A 21,934-nucleotide genomic window follows, 5' to 3' on the forward strand; every position below is an offset into this window, starting at 1 on the left:
GGAGGAGCCAAAACCAAGCAGAGATTTAACTGGGGGTTCTGAACTTTGACATTAGAAAATAAAAACTCACCAGTACAAATGCAGCTGATACACTTGATGGAAAATGAATAAAACAAGGAAGGAAATGAATCTTACCTTATGTCCTTGCATGGAAACATTCTGAGGTTTTCCATCTTTCAGATTTTTGCTAATACAAAAATAAGTTATCTGCCAGCAATCTGGCAGTTCTTTGTATCAATTGCAGAAAATGAAGGAAGAGGCTGATTCTCTTACAACTTTGTTCTTTTTAACAGTGTTGGATCCCATATCTTAATTTTTTTTTTTTACCTCCTAAGGAAGCTTGAAATAGAAAATACCATTTTGAGGAAAACCTGTAGAAGATCAGAAGGCAAAAGAACAGCACAAAGACTGCCAAGAAGGTGCTTTATTTCTGCTTGGTCTCAGAAACACAATACCTAATCTCTTATTAAAAAAAAAAAATCCCAATTCTGTATAATTATAATTACTGTGTCTTCAACAGGACAAACTTCCAGCCAGTGAAAGACACTTTGGAATTTATATCAACAAGACTTCAATAAGGGGATTATTGTAAAGTTAGAAACCATAGATTTTATTAGGGTTTCATCTTGATTTCACCTTTAACCCAGGACAGTTCAATGATTCCAGCTACTTTTCCCTGTGCAATTTTCAAACATCACAGGAAACTACTGCAAACTTCTGCTGAATAATCTGATGTGCTCCTTCCCAGAAGGATACAAACCAGGGAATCAGTGACAGGCTGGAGGCTGTGCCTTGGCACAAAGTGCATCTTCTGCTGCAGGTTCAGTGCTCTGCCAGAGTAACCCCAGCTGGTTTTGGGGTGAGCACAGCGAGGGAAGCAGGTGGGAGAGGAAGCAGGGAGGAAATTCTCCCTGTCAGGGCTGCAATGGGGTTCCATGATCCATGGGAGCATACCTGGAGCCTTCCAGCAGGGTTTTAAACATTCCTAAGAGACAGGAGCAGCAGCCAGCTGAGAACACACGTGGGGAACATCCAGGCCAGGGCAGCAGCTCCTCCATCCTCTGTGCCTGTTTAAGATCTCACAGTGTGCACACAGGTTAGAGATCAGAGATCTGCACAAGATGGCATCAATCCTGTTATTTGCCTGGATTTTAGATTGCTTCTGTAAATATTAAACATTTGACCCATGTTACTTCCTTTTAAATGAGTATTGCTTTTTATTCGTAGCTGTTAGAAGATTAACAAGTAAAAGTTAGCTCTGAAAAAAGTCTTTACAGTAATTTATGGAGATTAACTTTCCTATTTAGGGTGAAGTCCAGACATTTACAAGAACAATCACTTAAATAAAAATAGAATATAAAGCCTATGTTTAAAACACGGCCTTTATTAGCACTGTCTAGTGAGCTCCATATTTATCTTACATTGAAATAGTTCTGCTTTGCTTAAGAAAAGACAGAAAAAGTGCATTTACAAGAGTACTTTTTCTTTAATTTTCTGCGAAAATGGAAGGAATTGGAATCACAAGTTGACAAATGCTGTAAAATGAAATTTCAAGAAACATCAATTTTAGTAATGCTACGCCATCACTAGTGTTTCCTCCTGACCTTCTGCTGTGTGGAACCAGAATATCCTGATATACAGTCTAGAGCATCTATGTTATTACTCTACAGCATATTAAACACAGAAAAAGGGGCTCAGGCCCCCTTTCAATGTACAAACATGAATAAAAAAATTGTTTAAAAAAATCACTTTTTATACATAATGTATATGCAAACTGCTTTAAATACATGGGTTTGGAAGAGTTATTTACAAGCTGCATCAGCCTGTGGGACAATCCACAGGCAGAGCACACACAGTTGCTTTTACTTTACTGGTGCATCTCAACTTTGGGAGATAGAAATTTATTCGGCAGTACAGCAAACACAAGAACTTGTGACAAAGCATCTTAAGGGCAACCCAAGAAATTTTGTTCCTCCAAACAAGGTTAAGTACTAGGACTGCCAAAGTTTCCAAATTAAGTTTTATTTTAACCCAGATGCCTGCTGGCAGATCTGTGAGGTGGAGGATATGTAGACAGACCCATTGCAAGTACAGGTTTGGCTACTGGATAACTCCTCCTGCAGAGCCAGAACTGAGAAGGATGTTTTGTCCAAAGAGTGAACTAACCTAGAATTTTTTTTTTCCAATTTTATTAATATTTTAAAAAATACATAAAAATACAACATCCAATGTCTGAATAAATATATTTAACAAGTTGCAAGATACCTTATTTTACACAAAAATTTCAGCTTTAGAAATCTTGTTAAATAACTTCATTGTTGTTATATATTTCATTTTTCGTCTTTTTGTAACAAAATAAAAACTCTGAAATTACATAGAAAAAAGACAAAATATTTTTGTCAAGGGATAAGATAGTCCACTGAAAACCTATTCACAATTCCACTGTAAACATTAATAAACATTAAAACATTTGCATAATTGTGTGCTCAAAAATCCTATAAAAAGTGGAAGACTTATTACAACTGTAGTTTTCAGTCAACTACACTTCCTTTCACAATTTATTTTGTCCCATTTACAGCTTTAAAACTGGGCACATTGCTGAACACATACTTTGGCAGTTCTGTATAGCAAGTGCTTCCACAAAGAGGAACTACTCACCAAGAGTTACCCACAGCTTGGTGAAAGTGCAGCAGTTGCTCAGTTCTTTTGGATAATACTCTGATGTCTGCTTGGTGCACTTGCTTTTTTTTTTTTTAAAGATCACCCTAGAACACCTGAATGCTTCACTGGACATTAACTTTGCAAATTTGATAAGTGCCCTTCCTCTGTGTTAGGAAAAAAAAAAACAAAAACAAAAGAAACAAACAAGAAACAAAAACAAACACAATTACAAGGATGCCACGTTGTGCCTACAAACCTTCAGTTACCAATGAGCTTAAGTTCTCTGAACAGTAAATTAAACAAAAGAAGAGGGTGGGAGGGGGGAACAGGTACAGTCCAGCAGTGGAAGTGTGTACAGGATATACTTGGCAATGTCCAACCAGTTGAGTGCTTTCTGTGGCAGAATTTCAGGGTTTATGTCCATGGCAGAGAGCTGCTGGCAAGGCAGAGAAATGTTTATCACCTGCACTCCACAGCCAGCACGTTCTGGGGAGGAGAGGATGATGAGGGGCTCATTCCAGTGTCTGAGGAAGCAGATGACATGGATGCTCCTGTGTGGGACACTGAACACACAGAACAGCAGATCAGCACCAGGTTATCAAGGTACAGCTCACAAGGAAGGTTTCCTTGCTTTTAGGTTGTGTAAAAGACATCAAAGAGCAGCACAGGCACAAAAAACTGATATAGAAGTTTTGCCAGTTGCTTTCCCTGCTGTATTCACACAGGATTAGCCTTACCCAGTTATTGAAAAGGTAACTCAGATGACTCTAATGGAAACACCTGCACTAGGAAATCCAAGTTTCTATCCCACAGTTACAAAAGACTCAGCAAATGTTTCTGTCAGGTTCAAGTTCCAAAACACCACAAATATTCTTTCTAAATACACACACGAACAGATGGCAACACTTTCCTTTCTTCTAAAATATCATCAATTCAACTCAAATTGCTGTGAGTTACACACATTTCCAAACAAATTAACTCCTCATGGGAATCATTAAGCAAATCTCAAGCTCACCTTCTCTGTCTTTCTTTTTCAACCTTTTCCTTCTCCTGTCTATGGTTGCTACCTCTGACTTCAAGGACATGTAGTATTTTCGGATCTCCTGGAGCTTTTCTTGGAGGAAGGAGATCCTTTCAGTGCTGCTCATGTTGTCCAGTTCATCTGAAAGTGGAAAGGAAAGAAAAAATAGCTTTGTCAAGGTGATTTTAAGCAAATGAATGCAGTTCTTAAGAGGATGTAAGACTCATCATGGAAGAAAACACATTTCCATAACTAGGTGTGGGCCTTTTCTGGCATAATCTAGAATCCCAAAATTTTCATGTTTTTCCTTCAGAACAAATTTTCTCCCCAGTTCCCTGTAATCAAGTCATTTCTAGAATCCTTACTGAGCTGGAAGCTCCATTTGTAGACTCTGGGTGAAGCATTCTGGTGGTGGTGCTTGTCCCTGTGCTTGTCCTTCTCTCCATCCTTAATGTGAGGAGAAACCACCCTGGCAGGGGAGCGGGAAATCTTCTGGGGTTTGGATGCATTGATGTGTTTGACAGGAGTACATTTACTGGAACTGTCCAGGACAGGGAGATCCTCACTGTCACTGCTTTGTCCTGCAGGAAAAAAAATTCATTTGGACTTAAAAACTCCACATTGACATTTTTAAAATTGTGGTTATAAAGAAAACAATGATTAAAAAAAACCCTGCTGCTTCTTGCTTAGAAAATCACAAAACACACCCATGGAATAATGATCTCAGATTCCATGGATAACCTGATCAGACACAACATGCACTGAACACTCAAGTGTAATAATAATTGATGCAGGACTAGCTAGGCCTAGTTAAAAAGTAATAGCCAAACTTCTGTACAGAAAGAATAAATAAACTTACCAAAATTAGAATATTAGAGCACTGATAAACTGTCTTACATCACCTATTTTAGCTTTCTAATATAAAACAGACACTAAAACCTCTTTCTTAAAGATTAAACCTAGATTACTCTAGGTAGGTAGCACTATGGGTGGATTACTATGGGTAGTATTTAGTTATTAAACTGCTTTACACATCTAAAGGAACAACTCTGAAATATGACTAAAACAACAGAAGTTCAACATGTAACAGAAAATTTTTAGCTCATATATTCAAATATTTTAGATTCCCACAATAACTGCCAAGTTCTCCACAGGCATGTTAAATATATCTGAATAGTGTATGTCAGATAATTATATTACCAAGTATTTTAGTTTGATATTTAAAAATATAACAGTGTTGCCACAAAGCCAAAATCACAGATTCAGTCATGCAGTGATTGTCAAAACTTTTGTGACAGGACAAGAGGGAATGTCCTTAAGCTGAGGGAGGGCAGGGACATCAGATGGGATATTAGACAGAAATTCTTTATTATAAAGATGGTGAGGCCCTGGCACAGGGTGCCCACAGGAGCTGTGGCTGCCCCATCCCTGGAACTGTTCCAGGCCAGCTTGGATGGGGCTTGGAGCAATCTGGGATTGTGAAAGGTGTCCCTGCCCTTGGTAGGGGATTGGAACAAGATGACTTTTAAGGTCCTTTCCAACCCAAATCATTCCATGATTCTCTGAAAAATGAGCTACAGAAACACAAAAATTCAGATTTCCATATCAAGTTATAAAATAGTCAGATGCTTGAGAGAAAAACTAGACAAGATCCCTTTGGATGAAAAGCTTTTCCTTAGCGTCCAACATTTTTCTGTAATTCAAAACCATTTATTTTTCCCCAGGAGAAACACCTGTTTTAAGACTTTAAATGTGCCCTCTGCCAAATTCATAACCAACCCAATATTTAAAAATCACCATAATGGTAAATATGTACTAGCTGCTAATATAAACAATAATTTAGACATTTTTCTTAAGTAAGTAATATAACACAGGCCAGAGATTTCCCAGTTACACTGGGAGAGAGCTCAGAACTTATCTCCAATAATCACAATGAATAAAAATAAAAAACCTTGAGAGGGAAGCCCCATCCACTGGAAACTGTTTGTAACATGAGAACAGTATGTTCTTACACATATTTACAGGCCAGGCCAACCTTCCCCCTCCCCTCCCTGCAGGAATATACCTGTTCCATTCTTTTCATTTTTGGCTGCAGCACTGGTTCGCTTTGGAGTTCGCTTTTGCTTTTTTGCCAGCGTTCCACTATTGCTGTCACTGGGTCTTTTTTGACCTGTGAGAGGAGGGAAAAAAATCAAAAATAAAATATATGACACTTGAAATACTACTGCTACTAAAAAGCTCTCTTTATAAGCAACAAAGAAATTTAAAACCAGACAGCCTGGAGAAGAGGAAGCTCTGGGGAGAGCTTAAAGCCCCTTCCAGGGTCTAAAGGAAGGGGAGCTGGAGGGGGACTTGGCACAATAGCCTGGAGCGACAGGACAAGGGGAAATGGCTTCCTTGTGAGGGTGCTGAGGCCCTAGCACAGGATGTCCAGCCCCATCCCCAGAAGTGCACAAGGACAGGCTGGATGGAGCTTGGAGCAACCTGGGATAGTGGAAAGTGTCTCCACCCATGGAAGGGGACTGGAACAAGATTGGCTTTGAGGTCCCTTCTAACCCAAAGCATTCTGTGAATCTATAACCAGCAGACAAAACACAGCAGCAATTTTTAGCCAAGTGACACCAGCCTTGAGCCACCTTCAGGAGGATCAGAGCTGGTCAACATCAGCTTACAGTATTAATTTTACACTTTAAAAATCCTGCATTACTCAACACACTTGCTACACTTCTTATTTTTACCTAAAATTTCTATGGAACTGCAGTAGTGATGGTGCTGCCAGGGCTCAGGAAGCATCTGGATGATGCTCTTAACTCAGGTGATTTAGCTGAAGTCTGTGATTCTCCTACTATTTCCCAAATAAGCCAATATAAATGAATTCGATTTTATTGCAGCAAAAATAGTTTTAGAGATTCCCCTGATCCCATGGATATCGCCTCTCCCACGTGACACTACAAAACCAAAAAACAACGCTTCTTCCCTCCATGCAGACAAAACAGAGCAGCAATTTTTAGCCCAGTGACAGCAGCCTCAAGGCACCTTCAGGAGGGTCAGAGCCGGAGTGGCTCCTCCAGGAATCGCTCACCTTTCTCTCCCGCCTCCCTCTCCTGCCCCGCCACGCTGCAATTGCTCAACGTGGTGCTGGCCTCGAATCCATTGGCAGACTCACTCTCACAGAGCCCCTCCTGAGACTCTTCTGCCACACTGTCCACCTCAATGGTCATGTCACTCTCGCTCTTGATGCTGCGGGACTCGTCCTGGCTGAGGGCCAGAGGAGAGGCCACCGGGAAGCTCGAGGGGACGCTGGGGGCTAAGGCAGACGGGGCAGAGTTGGAAGCATTGGGGTCTGGCTTTTCTGCTGTTGTGTCTTCAGTGCTGCTCTTCTCCTTCTCATCCAAGTCATCCAGGTCTACTTCATGGCACAGCAAGGTCTCAGGGCCAATCTGAGGCATTGTGTCATCCTCATCTTTCAAGGGCAGGCTCTCGTTGTTTTCAGCTGGCCGTTGGAAGCTGTCGCTCCTCAGCTCTGCCCCGTGCGGCGCCGATTCCGCCACCAGGGACGGCATCTCCTCGTTCTCAGTTCTGAGGGACTCCTCAGCACTCAGCCCTCTACATTCCTCTGCTCCACTACATTCATTGGTCCTCTCTTCAGATACAATATTTGGCACTTCCATCTCGCTCTCCCGCCGGTTTCTCTTCTCAGGGGATGCCTGTTCCAAAGTTTTCCTTTTTAAAAGTTTCTTATCTTTTGTGGAGGGCTCTGTTTCGCTTTCAGTAGTGCTGGAAATGTCTTTACAGTCCAAGGAAGACACATCTAACCTTTCAGGTTCTGTAAGAGATTCATTTGCCACCTCTTCCTGGCTTCCTGGTGCAATCTTTGCATTCTCCAATGAAGGATCTTTTGTCTTGCTCCTTCTCCCTTTCCCCTTAGGTGATTTTTCAACCTCTCTTTTGATTTCTTCCATTTGATCAGTTTTGTTTCCAAAAATTTGAACAATTTGTTCACTTTCCTCAACTTCCAGTTTCAGTGTTTCTAGCTGCTGTACTTGAGTCCTGTCGTTTTCCTTCAGCACGTGAGAAATCTTTGGGTTTTCCTCATCCAGCTTCTCATCACGGAGTTTTTCACTTTTTTCCAGTTCTGAAGTTTCTGGAGAAAATTCTTCATTCAAATTCTTTTCAGATGACTCATCTGCTTCACTGTCAGATGTGCCAGAGTCTAAAAAAAAATGTAAAAAGAAGCAAACAGCACCCTAAATAATGAATTGCAGCATGACTTTTTATTTGAACCTCACAAAAATCCTGCTTTCAGTAATCTATGGTGTTAACATCAGTTTGCAGTAATAACTTTACACTTTAAAAATCCTGCATTACTCAACACACTTGCTACACTTCTTATTTTTACCTAAAATTTCTATGAAACTGCAGTAGTGGTGGTGCTGTCAGGGCTCAGGAAGCATCTGGATGATGCTCTCTACTCAGGTGATTTAGCTGAAGTCTGTGATTCTCCTACTATTTCCCAAATAAGCCAATATAAATGAATTAGATTTTATTGCAGCAAAAATAGTTTTAGAGATTCCCCTGATCCCATGGATATTGCCTCTCCCATCTGACACTACAAAAAAAAATAAAAAAACCACTTCTCCCCTCCATGCAGAGAAAAAAACCCAACCCAAACCCAAAAATAAAAACCTTCTAAACCCCAGTATGGACATTTCATTGCTGAACTATTGTACAAATGCTGCACCACACAGAGAGCAAGCATTAGTACATTACCAGGAGATTACTCAGGGACCTGTACTAAAAGGAGACAGTGATTTCACTTCAGTTCTTGTTCAGAGAGGCTTAGAAACACCCAAGATGTGCTGCCATTTGTGTATAATTAACAGCTCTGCTGGATGATAGAGTATTGAGGTTGAGGACTTAATTAGCACAATAAAGACCATCATTATAGCCCTGGATTTGGCCTGTTCAGGACTGAAAGGCTCTGGCTGAAGAACATGGGATGACTTGTACAGTCACTGACTGCTCTTGTGTGAGCAAGCTGTGCTCCTCAGCAGTGTCAGCTCAACTGCTTACTCAACAAAATTTACAGGGAGAAAGGAAAAAAAATAACCAACCAAAAAAAGGTTAAAAAAAACCACCAAAAAAACCCCAAACTTCTTTTCAAAAGGTACTGAAAAAGCCTCCAAAGCATACACAGGGCTGAGATCACTCACCGTTTGATCCTCTATCAGAATCAAACATTCCTGAGCTACGTCTGGTCTGCCTGCGAGGTGTTGCTAAAATTAAAATCAAAAGAATTAATTTGTATCGATCGGAGGGAGCGCCCAGCCCCGGTGGCGTAGTCCCGAGGGGTGGAGCGGGAGCTCCGGGCTCTAGACGAGAGCACCGAGCCCGGCCCGGGCTCCCACTGAGGGCACCGGGCCCGGGCTCCCCGTGAGGGCACCGAGCCCCGGCCCGGGCTCCCCGTGAGGGCACCGAGCCCCGGCCCGGGCTCCCCGTGAGGGCACCGAGCCCGGCCCGGGCTCCCCCTGAGGGCACCGAGCCCCAGCCCGGGCTCCCCCGGAGGGCACCGAGCTCAGCCCGGACTCCCCGTGAGGGCACCGAGCCCGGCCCGGGCTCCCCCGGAGGGCACCGAGCTCAGCCCGGACTCCCCGTGAGGGCACCGAGCCCCGGCCCGGGCTCCCCCTGAGGGCACCGAGCCCGGCCCGGGCTCCCCGTGAGGGCACCGGGCCCGGCCCATGCTCCCCCTGAAGGCACTGAGCTCGGCCCCGGGCTCCCCCTGAAGGCACCGAGCCCGGCCGCTCCCTGCACCTCCGGAGCCGCATTTACCTTCGCTGTTGGGCGTTTTGGGGAGGCTGCAGGACGTGTTGGATGGGAGAGTGGATTTCAGAGGGGGCCGCCCACGCTTGGATTTTTGTTTCTCCTCATCCTTCTTCTCATCCTTTTCACCATCTTCTTTATTCTGCAAGGGAAACAGTGGATTTTTATTAATGTTTCATTGCTAATTATCAAACCTTTTGCCCTATGTGGCCTGAATAACTATTTTTTTTAAATACAGTACTACAACAGACTTATTGAAATCATTACTTTTGCTTTTTTCTTCTGTTTTCTCTTTGGTCCTCCTTTTTCCACTGGCCAGATAATGCGATCAGCTTTCACCCATTCATCATACCTGAAAGGGAATGAAACCATGCTGTTATGTTGTTTGAATATGAGGAGTAAAAGACATGAATTAACACAAAATATTTATTAATGAGGCAGGAAAAGGCCAACACCAGGTTGGAGAGGGTTCAGAGCATCCTGGGGTGGTGGAAGGTGTCCCTGCCCATGGCAGGAGGGTGGAATGAGGTGGGATTTCCTTTCCAACCCAAACCATTCCATGATAGCAGAGCCTGTATTTACAACTCATGCAGTAGTCTGGCCTTGGAAAGGTGAATGACATTTCCAGTCCATAAAAAAACATTATGGGATGAGGGAATTAAGGTACAAACTTCCCTGTCTCTCACTGGGGCTGAGTCAGCTCTAAAGAGTCAGTTGTTCCACATCAGACACATATGGTGTGTTTTCACCACACCATACCTCAGCAGGAAAATGTACCTTATTTTTTTTGTAAATTATGGCACCAAACTGGATGAGATGCTGAAAAGCACAATCACTGATGCTCCTCAAAATCTCCTAATTGTATTAGTAAAGGGAACCTGTAAATATTTAGGGAATATTGCCACTCTCAAATTTCATTTTGCCACATAAAGCAATTTGCTTATGGATTTGGAACACCACGTTATATACCAGAAGTAAATAAAGTGCTATAAAGACTGCCTGCCAGGAGAAGCATTTTTACAATCCCAGTTAACATTCAATACAAGAATAGTTTGGCAATTTTATTGCCAAAATTCCAGTGCTTAATACACTTAATTGTAAATATCTTCACCACTATCAATGGCTCCCTTAAAGGAAAGTTTGCTAATGTTAACACAGATAGACACAATAAATATCAGGGAGGGTGTGAGGATTACTAAGGCAGATGGACACTTAAAAAAACACAAGTATATTCTGACATTTCAATGCAACACCATGAACAAAATCACCACACTGAAAAGTGAAGAAGTCAGAGTCTGTGATGTTGATAATTCAATATGGAGCTACGTCATTGATCATCTCTCACTTTATTTCCTTTAAAACAAACATTTCTTTTCCAAATAAGCCTTTGAACAAAGAAAGGAAAGACAATTTCTTATCCTCACCTTACATTCCAACCGTAGTAATGAACTAAATACAAAACCTCTCCATCATCAATTTCTGTGCTTTTAATACTGGCTTCATAAATTTTTTGAGTCTTTCCACGTCCATATTTTACTTTCACTTTGGTTCCAGTCAGACAGGGTTCTGTGTCCTCCTCATCCTCTTCACCTTCTGATTCTCCTTTGTTCTCAATTTCTTCCCTGCAGTAAAATATATTTGAAATGCCCACTAATTAGTAACAATTATATTTTAAAATTTAGAGAGTAGTCAAGGTAGAAAAAGGGTGCATAAAGAAATTAATTTTCTGTACCCTGTTCTGTCTCTGAAGCTTGCCCAGAAACAGGTTTTTTAAATCAAGAGCAGAACTTAGGGAGAATAGAGCTAAGCGCCAAAAATATCCAGAAAGTTTAATTAAAATTTAAACACAATTTATAAAGTATACAACTACCTCAAAGCTTAAAGATTATTTTTAAATTGATATTTTGATAATACAAAAAGGAATAAAAGTTAACTCAGTGTGTGTCTCCTACACAGCATAGGAAGAACTAATTGCAGTTTCAGAAATATTTGATTTTGACACATTTATAAAAAAAAGGTACTTTTACAATTGGTTTAACATGCTACAGTTTATTAACGGCACACGAGTTTGAATTGCCATCACATCCTCTCATGACACAAACACCATTCCACTGGAAAAAAACTTGCTCACAAAAGTGTTCAGAAAAGCTTAAAAGTGTCTGCAGAGCTCTTTATTAGACACATCCACCTCTCATTACACCTTTAGCTACTGTTTAAATATTATACTCAAACATATTTTGAAGAACTACAATCAAACCTATTTTTAGCTATAATTCCTTCCCTACTTAAGGGACAATTTAGCATAACTTAGAAGTTACTCTACAAAAAAAGTCAGCAAGAGATAAAATACTAAAAGGACTATGAGTTTGCTTTTAATGAAATAGATTTGTTGGCCTTCAGTGAAAGATCAATTATCTTGTGGCAAGGAACTCAGAGGACAAGTAACACCCACACAGCTTAAAGAAAACTTTGCTGCCTTGATCATCTGACAGTAAAAACAAGGAGCCTGCAGCTTCACCAGCCATCAGCAAACCCTTCAAAGCACAGGAGAAGAGGGATTTGCCATATTTCTGTTTCCACTGCCCAGGGAAGTGTCCCCAAGCTGTTCCCACCCTCTCACAGCCTGGTCAGTTTGGTGTCTGGAGGTACTGGTGAGATAAAACACCAACACAGCCTTGGCAAGTGAAGTGACAGTGAAAAATACAGCCTGGCATCGAGCACAAAAAGATGCTTCCAGAAAATACAGCAGGCTCTACAAGCTTGAAATAAAATGTTCCCTTCCCTGCCTGTCTGAGTGAATAAGGCTGCTGATTTTCACACTTCAGTAAGATCAAGTCTGTGTCCTCCTGCCTGGAGAACAGCTCAGTCATGGCACAGAGAGATTCAAAGAAGGTGATACAAGTCAGTGCTTACCTGTCCCTCTGCCTCTCTTCCTCTTCATCTGACTCTTTATCAGAATCCTCCTGTTTTTTAATTTTCTTCTCTTTTTGCTTTGGTGTGCTTTTCTTCCCTAGAGGAGTTTCATTTTCTTTCTTTTCTGCATTCTCAGGTGTTTCCTCTACATCTTTGTTTTCTTTATTACTGTCTTTTAACTTGTCTTGGGTTTTATCCTCTTCACCATCTTTTTTAGCAGGGGCTGCATCACGGGCAAGTCGTCTTCGTCCCTGGAACAGAAATAAAATCACTTTAATGACTCCTGTCCCCTGCTTTCTTCATAACCTCTCCAAAACTCAGCAAAAAAGTGAGACATGCAACTCCTGTAGAGAAGAAAGGCTGGAGATGACAAAAAAGTGCAAAATATTCTAAAATAGTAAAATTAAAGCTTTAAGTTTTTCTATCTGCTTCATTTGGAATAATGAGGATGAGTTTCTGATTAACTGATGGAGGATTTCAGGACATTTGTTTGGACCTGTAATGTTTGTTACTCTGACAGAAAGGGCCAAAATGTCTTGTTCACCTACAGCAATATCATTATTTGAGCGTTTGTATAGGAATATTGAGGGGAGGCACCTTCAATCCTGACAGTCACCTGTGGACATCAAGGGCAGAAACAGAGTTTCAAAAAACTCTAAATATCCCATTTTTAAAAGGCACCTTGAGTACTCAAGGCAGTTGCTGCCTGGGACTATCTGCAACTGATTCTTAGAGTTTTAGCACAGGATTATAATTTGATTTATTAGAAGTCTCTTGATGGGATCATTGCTTTTTAGTCAGAACAAAGAGCCAATTATACAGACAAAAAATTCTTACATTTCTTTATCCTTCTTTTGAGCTTTCTCAAAAAGAAAAACAAACTCAAAAATAAATGAACAAACTAAGAACAAAGCGAATGTCATGTCATGAAGTTCACTGAGGCTGATGCAGCTTGGAACAACCATTTTCATTTAAACAGAAATATAACAGAAGTCTCAACCTGAGTTTACACCATGTCCTTTCATCTATTAATCTAAGGCCATATATTTGCTTGAAAAGCTGCTTTGCAAGAAGGACTTCAACAGAATAACATTTTAGTCAAACAGAATCTTTAGAACTTGAACAATTTAAAAGCAGCAATTGTTGTCCTTCAGTAGTCATACTCTATTGAAGAGCACAAAATGTTCTTTTAACATAATTAAATGAGTGCTGTAGTCATATTCCAACACCTTTAAAGTACTGTCTGTATTCTTCATGGTGTTTAGTACCCTCCAGCTGATGGGCCACTGATCTGATCTATGTAGCTACTAACACAACTCTCACTTCTACAGCATTTAAAGACAAATGAAGGCTAAACTTGATTGTTCCTCCCTCTACTTTTGTCTATATACTCTAAGATTTGAGTGTTTCTTCTATTAGAAGAGAAACTGTGATAAAAATCAAGCTCAGAGAAATGGGTCTTCCTTTGACTCTAAGATCCACAGCAGGTTTTTGATATTCCTGTTTCTTCTCCAGGTTCCATGTGCCTGTGGAAACCCTCACCCACAACCAGACTGTCCTGCTGTGTTTCACTGCTGTGATGAGAACAGCTCCAAGGCATCCCTGAACCACAGCACATCCAGCTGAGCCTGAGCAGATCCCAGGCATGGTGTGGAATATGAAGGAATAATCAAACCCTGTGTCCAGGTAGAACAAAATTAACATTTAACACTCACAGAACTCCACACTTGGACCAGTGCAACAATTCCAATGTGCAGCTGCTCCACAGGGAAAACTCACTATGGGAACTGTTCCCTACACAAAGGGGCTTTGTTAGGGACTAAACACAAATCAGTCCAGACCACTCACCCTCGGGGATCTTAGTTCAACTTCTTCTTTCTCACTTTCACTGCTGGAATAATTTTCTTCTGCTTCTTTTTTAACTTCTGTTGGGGGCATTTTTTGTTCCTCTTTCACACTTTCCTCCATTGGTTCCACGTGTTTCTGTGTCTCTTCTACCACTTTTGGTTCATTGTGATGGATGGTCCTAAACTGAATGTTTGCAGAACGGCAGTACTCTTCAAAACCATAAAGATACCTACAGACAAGCAAGGTCCCATTTATATTCCATGGTTTATTTTTCATTTATTGAAGTTCATAAAACCTATTTCCCTGCTCAGTAACTTCAGGAAAATAATAATAAAAAAAGCACACAACAACCAAATAAAAATATAAAAGCTAGAGAAGGTTTTGAAGTGAAACAATTTCATAACAAATGCTGAAAAAGAATACACAGAGGTGCTTTTCATATATTTAACTCCATTTCCATCCAGTTAAGAATTCATGACAGTAATGCCATGCATGAGCTTGCTCTCTGGAAACTGCCTGTGCACATTCTAATCCAGTTACAGGTGAGAGATATGAATTAGTTTATTCCTCAAAGAATTAATATGCAAGTTACAACACACTATCACTGTCACAACACATTTTCATGTGTCCAAACAACACCATCATTACTTCCGCTGTAACAGCAACCCTGTACACATTTACCAATTACTCTTTCCAGGATAAACACTCTTCTCTGTAAAATACAGACCTTAAACATGTGCCCAGTTCAAATCCCACTGAAGAGTGTCTCAACATTGTCTTCTTCATTGACATCAACATGAGTTGAGTCATTACTCATCCCTATTTGCAAATTTCCTTAGGTTTGAGTCAAGAGAATCTCATTCTTCTCTTTTTCTCAAAAAGCCCAATTGTTTCTTGTCAAACTTCCAGGAGGATAAACAATAAAACGGTTTTTATTTAGAAAACAAGCTTGGAAAATGTAATTCCTGAAAGGTTTCCAATTCAAAAATTAAAACACAGCTGAAAAGTGAGGGTGAGAAGAAAAAGATTTATGCATTTGGTCAATGTAAGTAATGATTTTACTATTTAATAACTCTCACATCCACCATAGCAATGCACACAGTTATTCTACAAATTCTGCAAAGATTTTATGTAAATGTACAATTTAAACATGCCTTTTTTCAGTCAAAACCTTTCACAAAGTTAAAGCAACTGGTATAAAATTCTCCTCAATGCATATGAGATCTAAAGATTAGGGAGTCTGTGACTGTTAATTGTCTAACTGGCAAAACTGAATCTACCAAAGCTTTTTTTATAATTTTCAGTGGTTTACTCTGAAACACCCTCAGCACAGGAGGAAAGTGAAAGTTTCTTGGTGAAAAATGAGCAGAATTCTGATGCATTGGAGCAACAGGAACTTCCAGCCCTGACTCCTTCCTCCTTTCCTCCACATCAGCACTGGAAAATGCTCAGAATTGTTCATTAACTGAAGAATATAAAATACTGTCTCTAACTACCAAAAACCTCTTGAATATTGTACAAGCTACAGCTAGGAAAAAGAAAGGAAAATGTTTTCACCACTATCCAATACAAGAACTTACTTTCTATAAGCAGTTTTTACGTTGTAGGAAGCAGCTGAGTTCAAAATAGGAATGCCAAGGTCCATATAAATTTGCTTCCATACAGCACCACTTTCAATCTTTGGGGAAAAAAAAAAGAGAAAAAATGAAGTTTATAGGTTTTGTTAAATAAGAATATTAAGGAATAATATCTAAAAGAATTAAAAGCCAAAGTCTTTTATAACCATTGAACAGTTTGGGTTGGAAGGGACCTTAAAAATCATCCAGTTCCAACCTCTTGCCATGGGCAGGGACACCTCCCACTATCCCAGGTTGTTCCAAGCCCCATCCAAGCTGGCCTGAACACTGCCAGGGATGGGGCAGCCACAGCTTCCCTGGACAACCATTTATAGAGATGAATGAACAGACATTTAATTCAGGGAACATCCAGCACTTACATTGTCACACCCACCCTGCTGATAAACCAGCCTAAAAAGTTTGAAGAGGTTAAGGTCCTTGTAGCCCAGAACTGGTGGTTTATTGATAGGAGTACCTGAATGAAATAAAACAGAAACAAGTTATCCCAAAGAACATCAAGGTGCCTCTTGAATTCCTTTAGCACACATTTGATTACAAGTTTTCTTCTGCATTTTAAAATCTGTATTTAATGGCTTAAGGTATGTTCCCAAGTCAGTAAATTCCAATGATCAGTCAAGGCTTCACCCTGTTTTGAATGCATCATTATCTCTGGGGGGTTTATCAGCCTCCCAGGTTTATTAACAACCCCCATCCACCTGGCTGCATCCCACTGCTCCTCTCCTGAGCAGGGAGCACAGGCAGAACTGCAGGAAGCTGCAGAGAACACCTGAGGAATGCTGGAATAGAGCAGTGTGAAGAGATTAACTAAAAGCACCGTGGGCTGAAAGGAACGAGGAAGAAGCAGAGAGGTTGGATTAGGAAGAGACACTCAGGCAAATTGTCAGAATGTGGAAAAGCACAAGGACCTGACAGGACATGAATATTTGGGGCAGTTCCAGGGAAAAGAAAGAACTCAGATCAGCTGAGTGGCAGTGACACACAGAACAGTAATTATCTGCAGAAGGAGAAACCAAAAGTGACTTCGGGCAAGTGGCTGCATACGTAGACAATAATCCTCCCAGCAAGGAAGAATGCCAAACCTCCTCCCTGCTGCTTTGTATCTTCCCTCATCTCCATGCAATTATATTTGGAATCATTAAAATAATTTTACAGGACTTTGGGAATACTGTCATGATTCCATGAATCAAAACATTTGTACTGAGAGAAGAGAATGTAGAACAAATCTGCTGGGAACAGAAATCTTGCTATAAGGACGGAGAAGGAAAATAAAAAGCAAACAGGCAAGGGGAAAGTCTCAGTCCTGAAGAAGTCCTGTGCATTGCTCAATCCACAGACTGGCTTGAAAAATATTTCATGGACTGAGTCTTCAAATTCATCATACAAATGCTTTCCTCTTCTGCCTTCACAAGGTCCTGACATCCCTACTGGTTTTGTAGTCTGTGAGTGTTTAGGAAAGAGACTGAGAAGGCAAGAAAACAGGAAAGTGGGAAGAATCAGGCTACATGAAAGGAAAACTCTGGATTAGCCCAGCAGCAGAATGATTTCTTTTCTTTCCCCCTAACTTAGCCTTTTATTCCCCTAAGGCAGCTTATTCTCCAGAAACACTGGTTATATACACAGGAGGCCTTCAAAATTATATTGGATGAACTCCAGAACACTTTGCTATAATACGTGCTCAATTTCTAAACCTGTGATAAGAACTGGTAATATTGAACAGCTTTTGGACTGTGCTTTTATGATTCTGTGGTCTAGAACACACCTCCTTAGAGCAGACCCTCTTTTACAAAGGCAGCTTGATTTCCCCAATAATTTCAACAACCTCCCACCCTCAAAAAAGAAAGGGGCAAATTTTCAGACTCTGCAAGTACTTCATGTTTCACCCTTAGCTCTGGTCATTTCAAATTCAAATACATCAACATTTGCTGCACTCTGTGCTGCTATGGAAATATCATTCAGGTAGCTGCTGTCAAGAGAAAAGAAAGCTGAAAAGGGAAAAGGGCAGCAGTTACACCTATAACCTACCTTCACATCAAGGCTACTGCAGGATGAAAACGGTATTGGAAATACAGGATGGAAATGGTGACTTCATGTGTAAAATTTACCAAACCAATACACTCTAAAAGACAAAATTCTGCAGGCTTGAGTATAGATTTTTAAAAAGGAGCATAAAAGCTTCCATTTTCATGTCAGTCCCATCACAACTGCACATATCTTATGCAACAGCAGCTCTCCCAAGCCAGCAGGTACATCCTGCTCCCTATGCAGAGCACGAGCACTTCTGATACAGCTCTGAAACCAAGACCTCAACTATTCTACTTTATTAAGCCTCACTTAATTCTGTAAAGACAGATGTTTAAAATACACTATTTTATTGTTGTGGCTACAGGATAAAATAGAATCTTTTAAGTTGTCTCTTCAGGTATCACTGCTCCATTTGAGCGCAGAGATTAGAGGATGGCACATCTCTGTTCTGTGCTGGTTGGATTTCACCATCCATTGACAGACTCCTCAGCTTCCAGCCTGGGATTAACGGCAGCAGAGCTCTCAGCCACGGCTGTCACAAGCAGAAATTAACCAAGGGCTTATTTAACAGGCGTTGGGAACATAAAAAAAGGTTTTGTGAAAGCAAAACAAAACCAAAACACCTCAGGGAGGATTTGAATTCCCTTTGAGTGCTGTGCCATTAAAGAAGTGGACTGGAGATAAAAGAAAAAAGAAGAAAATTCAGTGGTACCTCTGTCTTCCATAAACTTGTAAAGCTGTTGGAGGAAGTTGTCCCTCTCTTCAGGATCAAGCTCTTCCTCAGGCTGTGAAAATAAATGCAGTCATAAATGAAAACAGCAAATATGCAAAGTAACCATTTATTTGTACAAAAGCCTAAGAGCAAGAACTAAACCCAAACCACTTCCCATTTGGCCCTGAACCCATGTAATGGTGAAATATGCAGAAAACAAAATTTACTCAGGAAGACTGAAGTGGGACCTCAGGAGGAAAAGAAGAAAATGCAAGTCAGGGAAAGCATCAGTCCATGACAGAATGAATGAGTGACCCTCAAAATGAAAACTCTGATACACACAGCATACCTGCCTAGCACAGAAGAGGTCTGGTATTTACAAGACTGAAAGAATTCACAGGAATTCCAGTTTGTTTTTTGTTAGGTCCTTTCTGTTTGTTTGGGGCTTTTATGTTTAACTAATTTTTCTTATCCCAGATCAATTCTTTCTCCAACAGTACCTGTTGGAGATGCTCCAGACAGTATTTGTTTTGTAATTAAGTTCCAATGCTTGATTTCAGCTTATATTTGGAAACACCTTTAAAGTCACTTCTATAATTTATTATTATTATTATAAATTCCTTAGTTACACCTTTACAACTTAAAGCCTCAAAGAGATAAACACTATGAGATAAATTTATGGCAAGTAATCCTCAGCATGAAACAAAGATATTCCTTTTATTCCAGTGAAAATTATTTAAAATACAGTCAATTTATTGGAGTGGGTGGAAAGGGCAGGGAGAGGAAATAATGTCTACGTATCTTCATGGAATTTTGAGATTCTAGCAGAGACCAAAAAAAAAAAAAAAACCAAACCCTTTTCCCTGCACTGCTTTCTGCATGCCACTTTCTTCCTGCCAGCCTGGCAGTTTGCACAAGGCAGGCTGCAGCTGTCTCGAAGGAAAGACGTACAGTACGTGTCAAAAAATCTTATCATTACATTATTAAAAATAACAGGAAAGTGACAAGCAGTTCCAGAAGGAAACCAGAACAACAATTTAGATTTCAGTCATCTCTGCATTCTGTAAACTTTAAGCTTCAAGGCAAGGAGATAGGCAGGGAAATGGGGATGTACATGCTAATGCCTTGCTAACCAGCAATCTGCCCAGCATCAGAATGAATCCCAGCCCTGCCTGCTTCACTGAATTCTGAGCTTCTAAACCCAACAGAGCTCAGCTACAATCAGGCAGAGACAATATCTGTGTCTTACTTCACTAATTTTTCTTGTGGAATAATTGGAGGAAATTAAATGTGTAATCACAATGCTGTACAGCATCAGTTACCATTTGCTCCGCACATCACAGGGATTATATAAGGAGAAACAGTTATCTATAGAATTAGCATGCTCTTCCAGGTTATCAAGAAGTATTGCTATAGAAACCACAGCTTTTTTCTCTCCATCCAGACTGCAAAATAACTTCAAGATCGAGAAATTTCTACCATCTACTGTAATGTTTACTGGCTGAAGGCAATACAGCTCAAACTGTGCAAACTAAATACATCTAATAACAGTAAACATCCAGAAATACTTCTGAATAGTTGAATTAAAGCCATTTCTTCTGTGTGGGCACAAAGCCAAACCAGAAGTGTGGGTCAGAACAGCAGAAATGTAGGCTAGAAACAGCAATCTTGCAGCCAGAATTTAGCCATTCCACTGAGACTGAGTGGAAGAAATGCAGATGAAGAAAAGCAAAAAGGGAAGATGGAAAGTGTTATGGGGTGGGGGCATAAAACCTGGCTGCAATAACCATCCACCTGGGTGAGACATCCCAAAGTCTGCAGCTGCTTCTCTCTGTTGATGGTATTTGAGCCCCTTGGCAGAGGGAGGCTGAACTGTCCCTGGCACTGAGGGCACAACAGGCCCCAGATCCTTCTGAGAAGTCCCCTCAGTGAGCCCTGAGTGACTGTCACCACACAACACAGCCTGGATCAGCTGCTCTTCTGCTTCTGGCCAAAATGAGAAAGAACCAACCCCTCCTGGATATGCTTACTGCAAACATGAGGATAAAATGTCTTTTTTTTACCAGGGTTATCTGTTTGGAAGTGGACATTAAAGAATTCCACAGAGTGTTTGCTGTTCTGAGTGAGTTTGACTATAAATATATCAGCCATCATAAAATTATAGAATGGGTTTGGTGGAATGGACCTTAAAGACCACCCAGTCCCAACCTCCTGCCATGGGAGTTCATCTAAGCTGCTGTAAATCTGCACCAAATCAGGGAAATATCTGAAAAATGTTGGTGCCAGAACCTGTGATCACCATCAGAGAGCAAATGGAGAGCTGAAATTCCCAGCACTGCTTTGCAGCAGGAACAGGATGACAGTGCTGTTCTCCAAAAGTCACTGCTACTATACAGGCATTTGTGCCCATTTCAGACTGGGCATAAATAAGTTTACAATGACAATTATTTAAAACCTGTTACTGAAGAGAGTTCTGTCTCTCCATTTCATTTTTTCTTATAGAGATATAGCAAAAAGGGGGAGACTATAGCCAAAGGTAAGTCCAAGTGAGAGGCAAAACAATATGAAAATTTTAAGCTGCAAGAGTTCAAAACTGAGACCTTTCTGCTGCTCATCCAATACCCACAGCTAAATGCAACATGAGAAAAAACTTTATAGTTTCAGGATGAGAGGCTGAATTTCATTTAAATGAAAATAAATAAAAAAATCTCTAAGATGCCCCTTTTCTAATTTAAAGATTGAGATTTTTTTCCTTCTTTCTGACAAGCAGGCCACATGGAAATAGCAAAACAATAAAACTGACCATGAACATTATCTTTTTATCTCTGCATAATGGACACGTTCCCTTCCCAACTCCATTTCTTATGAACATTATCAGCATTCATGTATTTTCTAAACCTATCTGGTGAGCACCAGCACCATGAAGCACACAGAAATGTGTAGAATACTTGTGACTGGTTTTGCTTCATTTGGTTTTGAGTCACCTAATTCACCATGAGCTTTGCCTCTGTCCTTAGCATGATTTTCAACAAGAATGTGGCTCTGTTATCCTGACTCATCATTTACTCTCCAGAAAGATGTTCAAGCTTCTGTGGGTGCCAACCTTTAGAGCTGAGTGGGAGCACAAAGGATGAAATAGTTGCTTCTACAAAAGCAAGAATGAATCTCTACCTCCAAGCACGTACACCCTGCACTCAGGCAATCCAAGGTGGAGCTACCAGGGACAGATCTCTCTTTTATGTTATAAATAGACTGACAGGACCATAAATGCTTCTGTGAAAGAAATGCAGGTGAAGAGGA

The 21,934-nt window shown here is 40.6% G+C and overlaps 1 protein-coding gene across 1 annotated transcript in view; it reads right to left on the minus strand.

The window, feature by feature from the left end:
* Positions 1-325: 325 nt before the first annotated feature.
* The window catches only part of ARID4A (AT-rich interaction domain 4A), a 48,319-nt gene continuing 26,710 nt past the window's right edge, over positions 326-21,934 (minus strand). The window contains exons 12-25 of the mRNA XM_054286756.1: positions 18,635-18,707; positions 16,260-16,354; positions 15,844-15,941; positions 14,264-14,492; positions 12,416-12,666; positions 10,927-11,124; positions 9,770-9,854; positions 9,512-9,644; positions 8,896-8,958; positions 6,765-7,895; positions 5,748-5,852; positions 4,048-4,263; positions 3,677-3,823; positions 326-3,224 (exon numbers count right to left, since the gene is read on the minus strand). Coding sequence (XP_054142731.1) covers positions 3,121-3,224; positions 3,677-3,823; positions 4,048-4,263; positions 5,748-5,852; positions 6,765-7,895; positions 8,896-8,958; positions 9,512-9,644; positions 9,770-9,854; positions 10,927-11,124; positions 12,416-12,666; positions 14,264-14,492; positions 15,844-15,941; positions 16,260-16,354; positions 18,635-18,707 — 2,928 coding nt within the window. The 3' untranslated portion in view covers positions 326-3,120. The remainder of the gene's footprint in view (positions 3,225-3,676; positions 3,824-4,047; positions 4,264-5,747; positions 5,853-6,764; positions 7,896-8,895; positions 8,959-9,511; positions 9,645-9,769; positions 9,855-10,926; positions 11,125-12,415; positions 12,667-14,263; positions 14,493-15,843; positions 15,942-16,259; positions 16,355-18,634; positions 18,708-21,934) is intronic.

Source organism: Melozone crissalis, unplaced genomic scaffold (assembly GCF_028551555.1).
Source record: "Melozone crissalis strain CALT ecotype California unplaced genomic scaffold, PUWL_Pcris_2 ptg000056l_1, whole genome shotgun sequence".
Taxonomy (NCBI): Eukaryota; Metazoa; Chordata; class Aves; order Passeriformes; family Passerellidae; genus Melozone; species Melozone crissalis.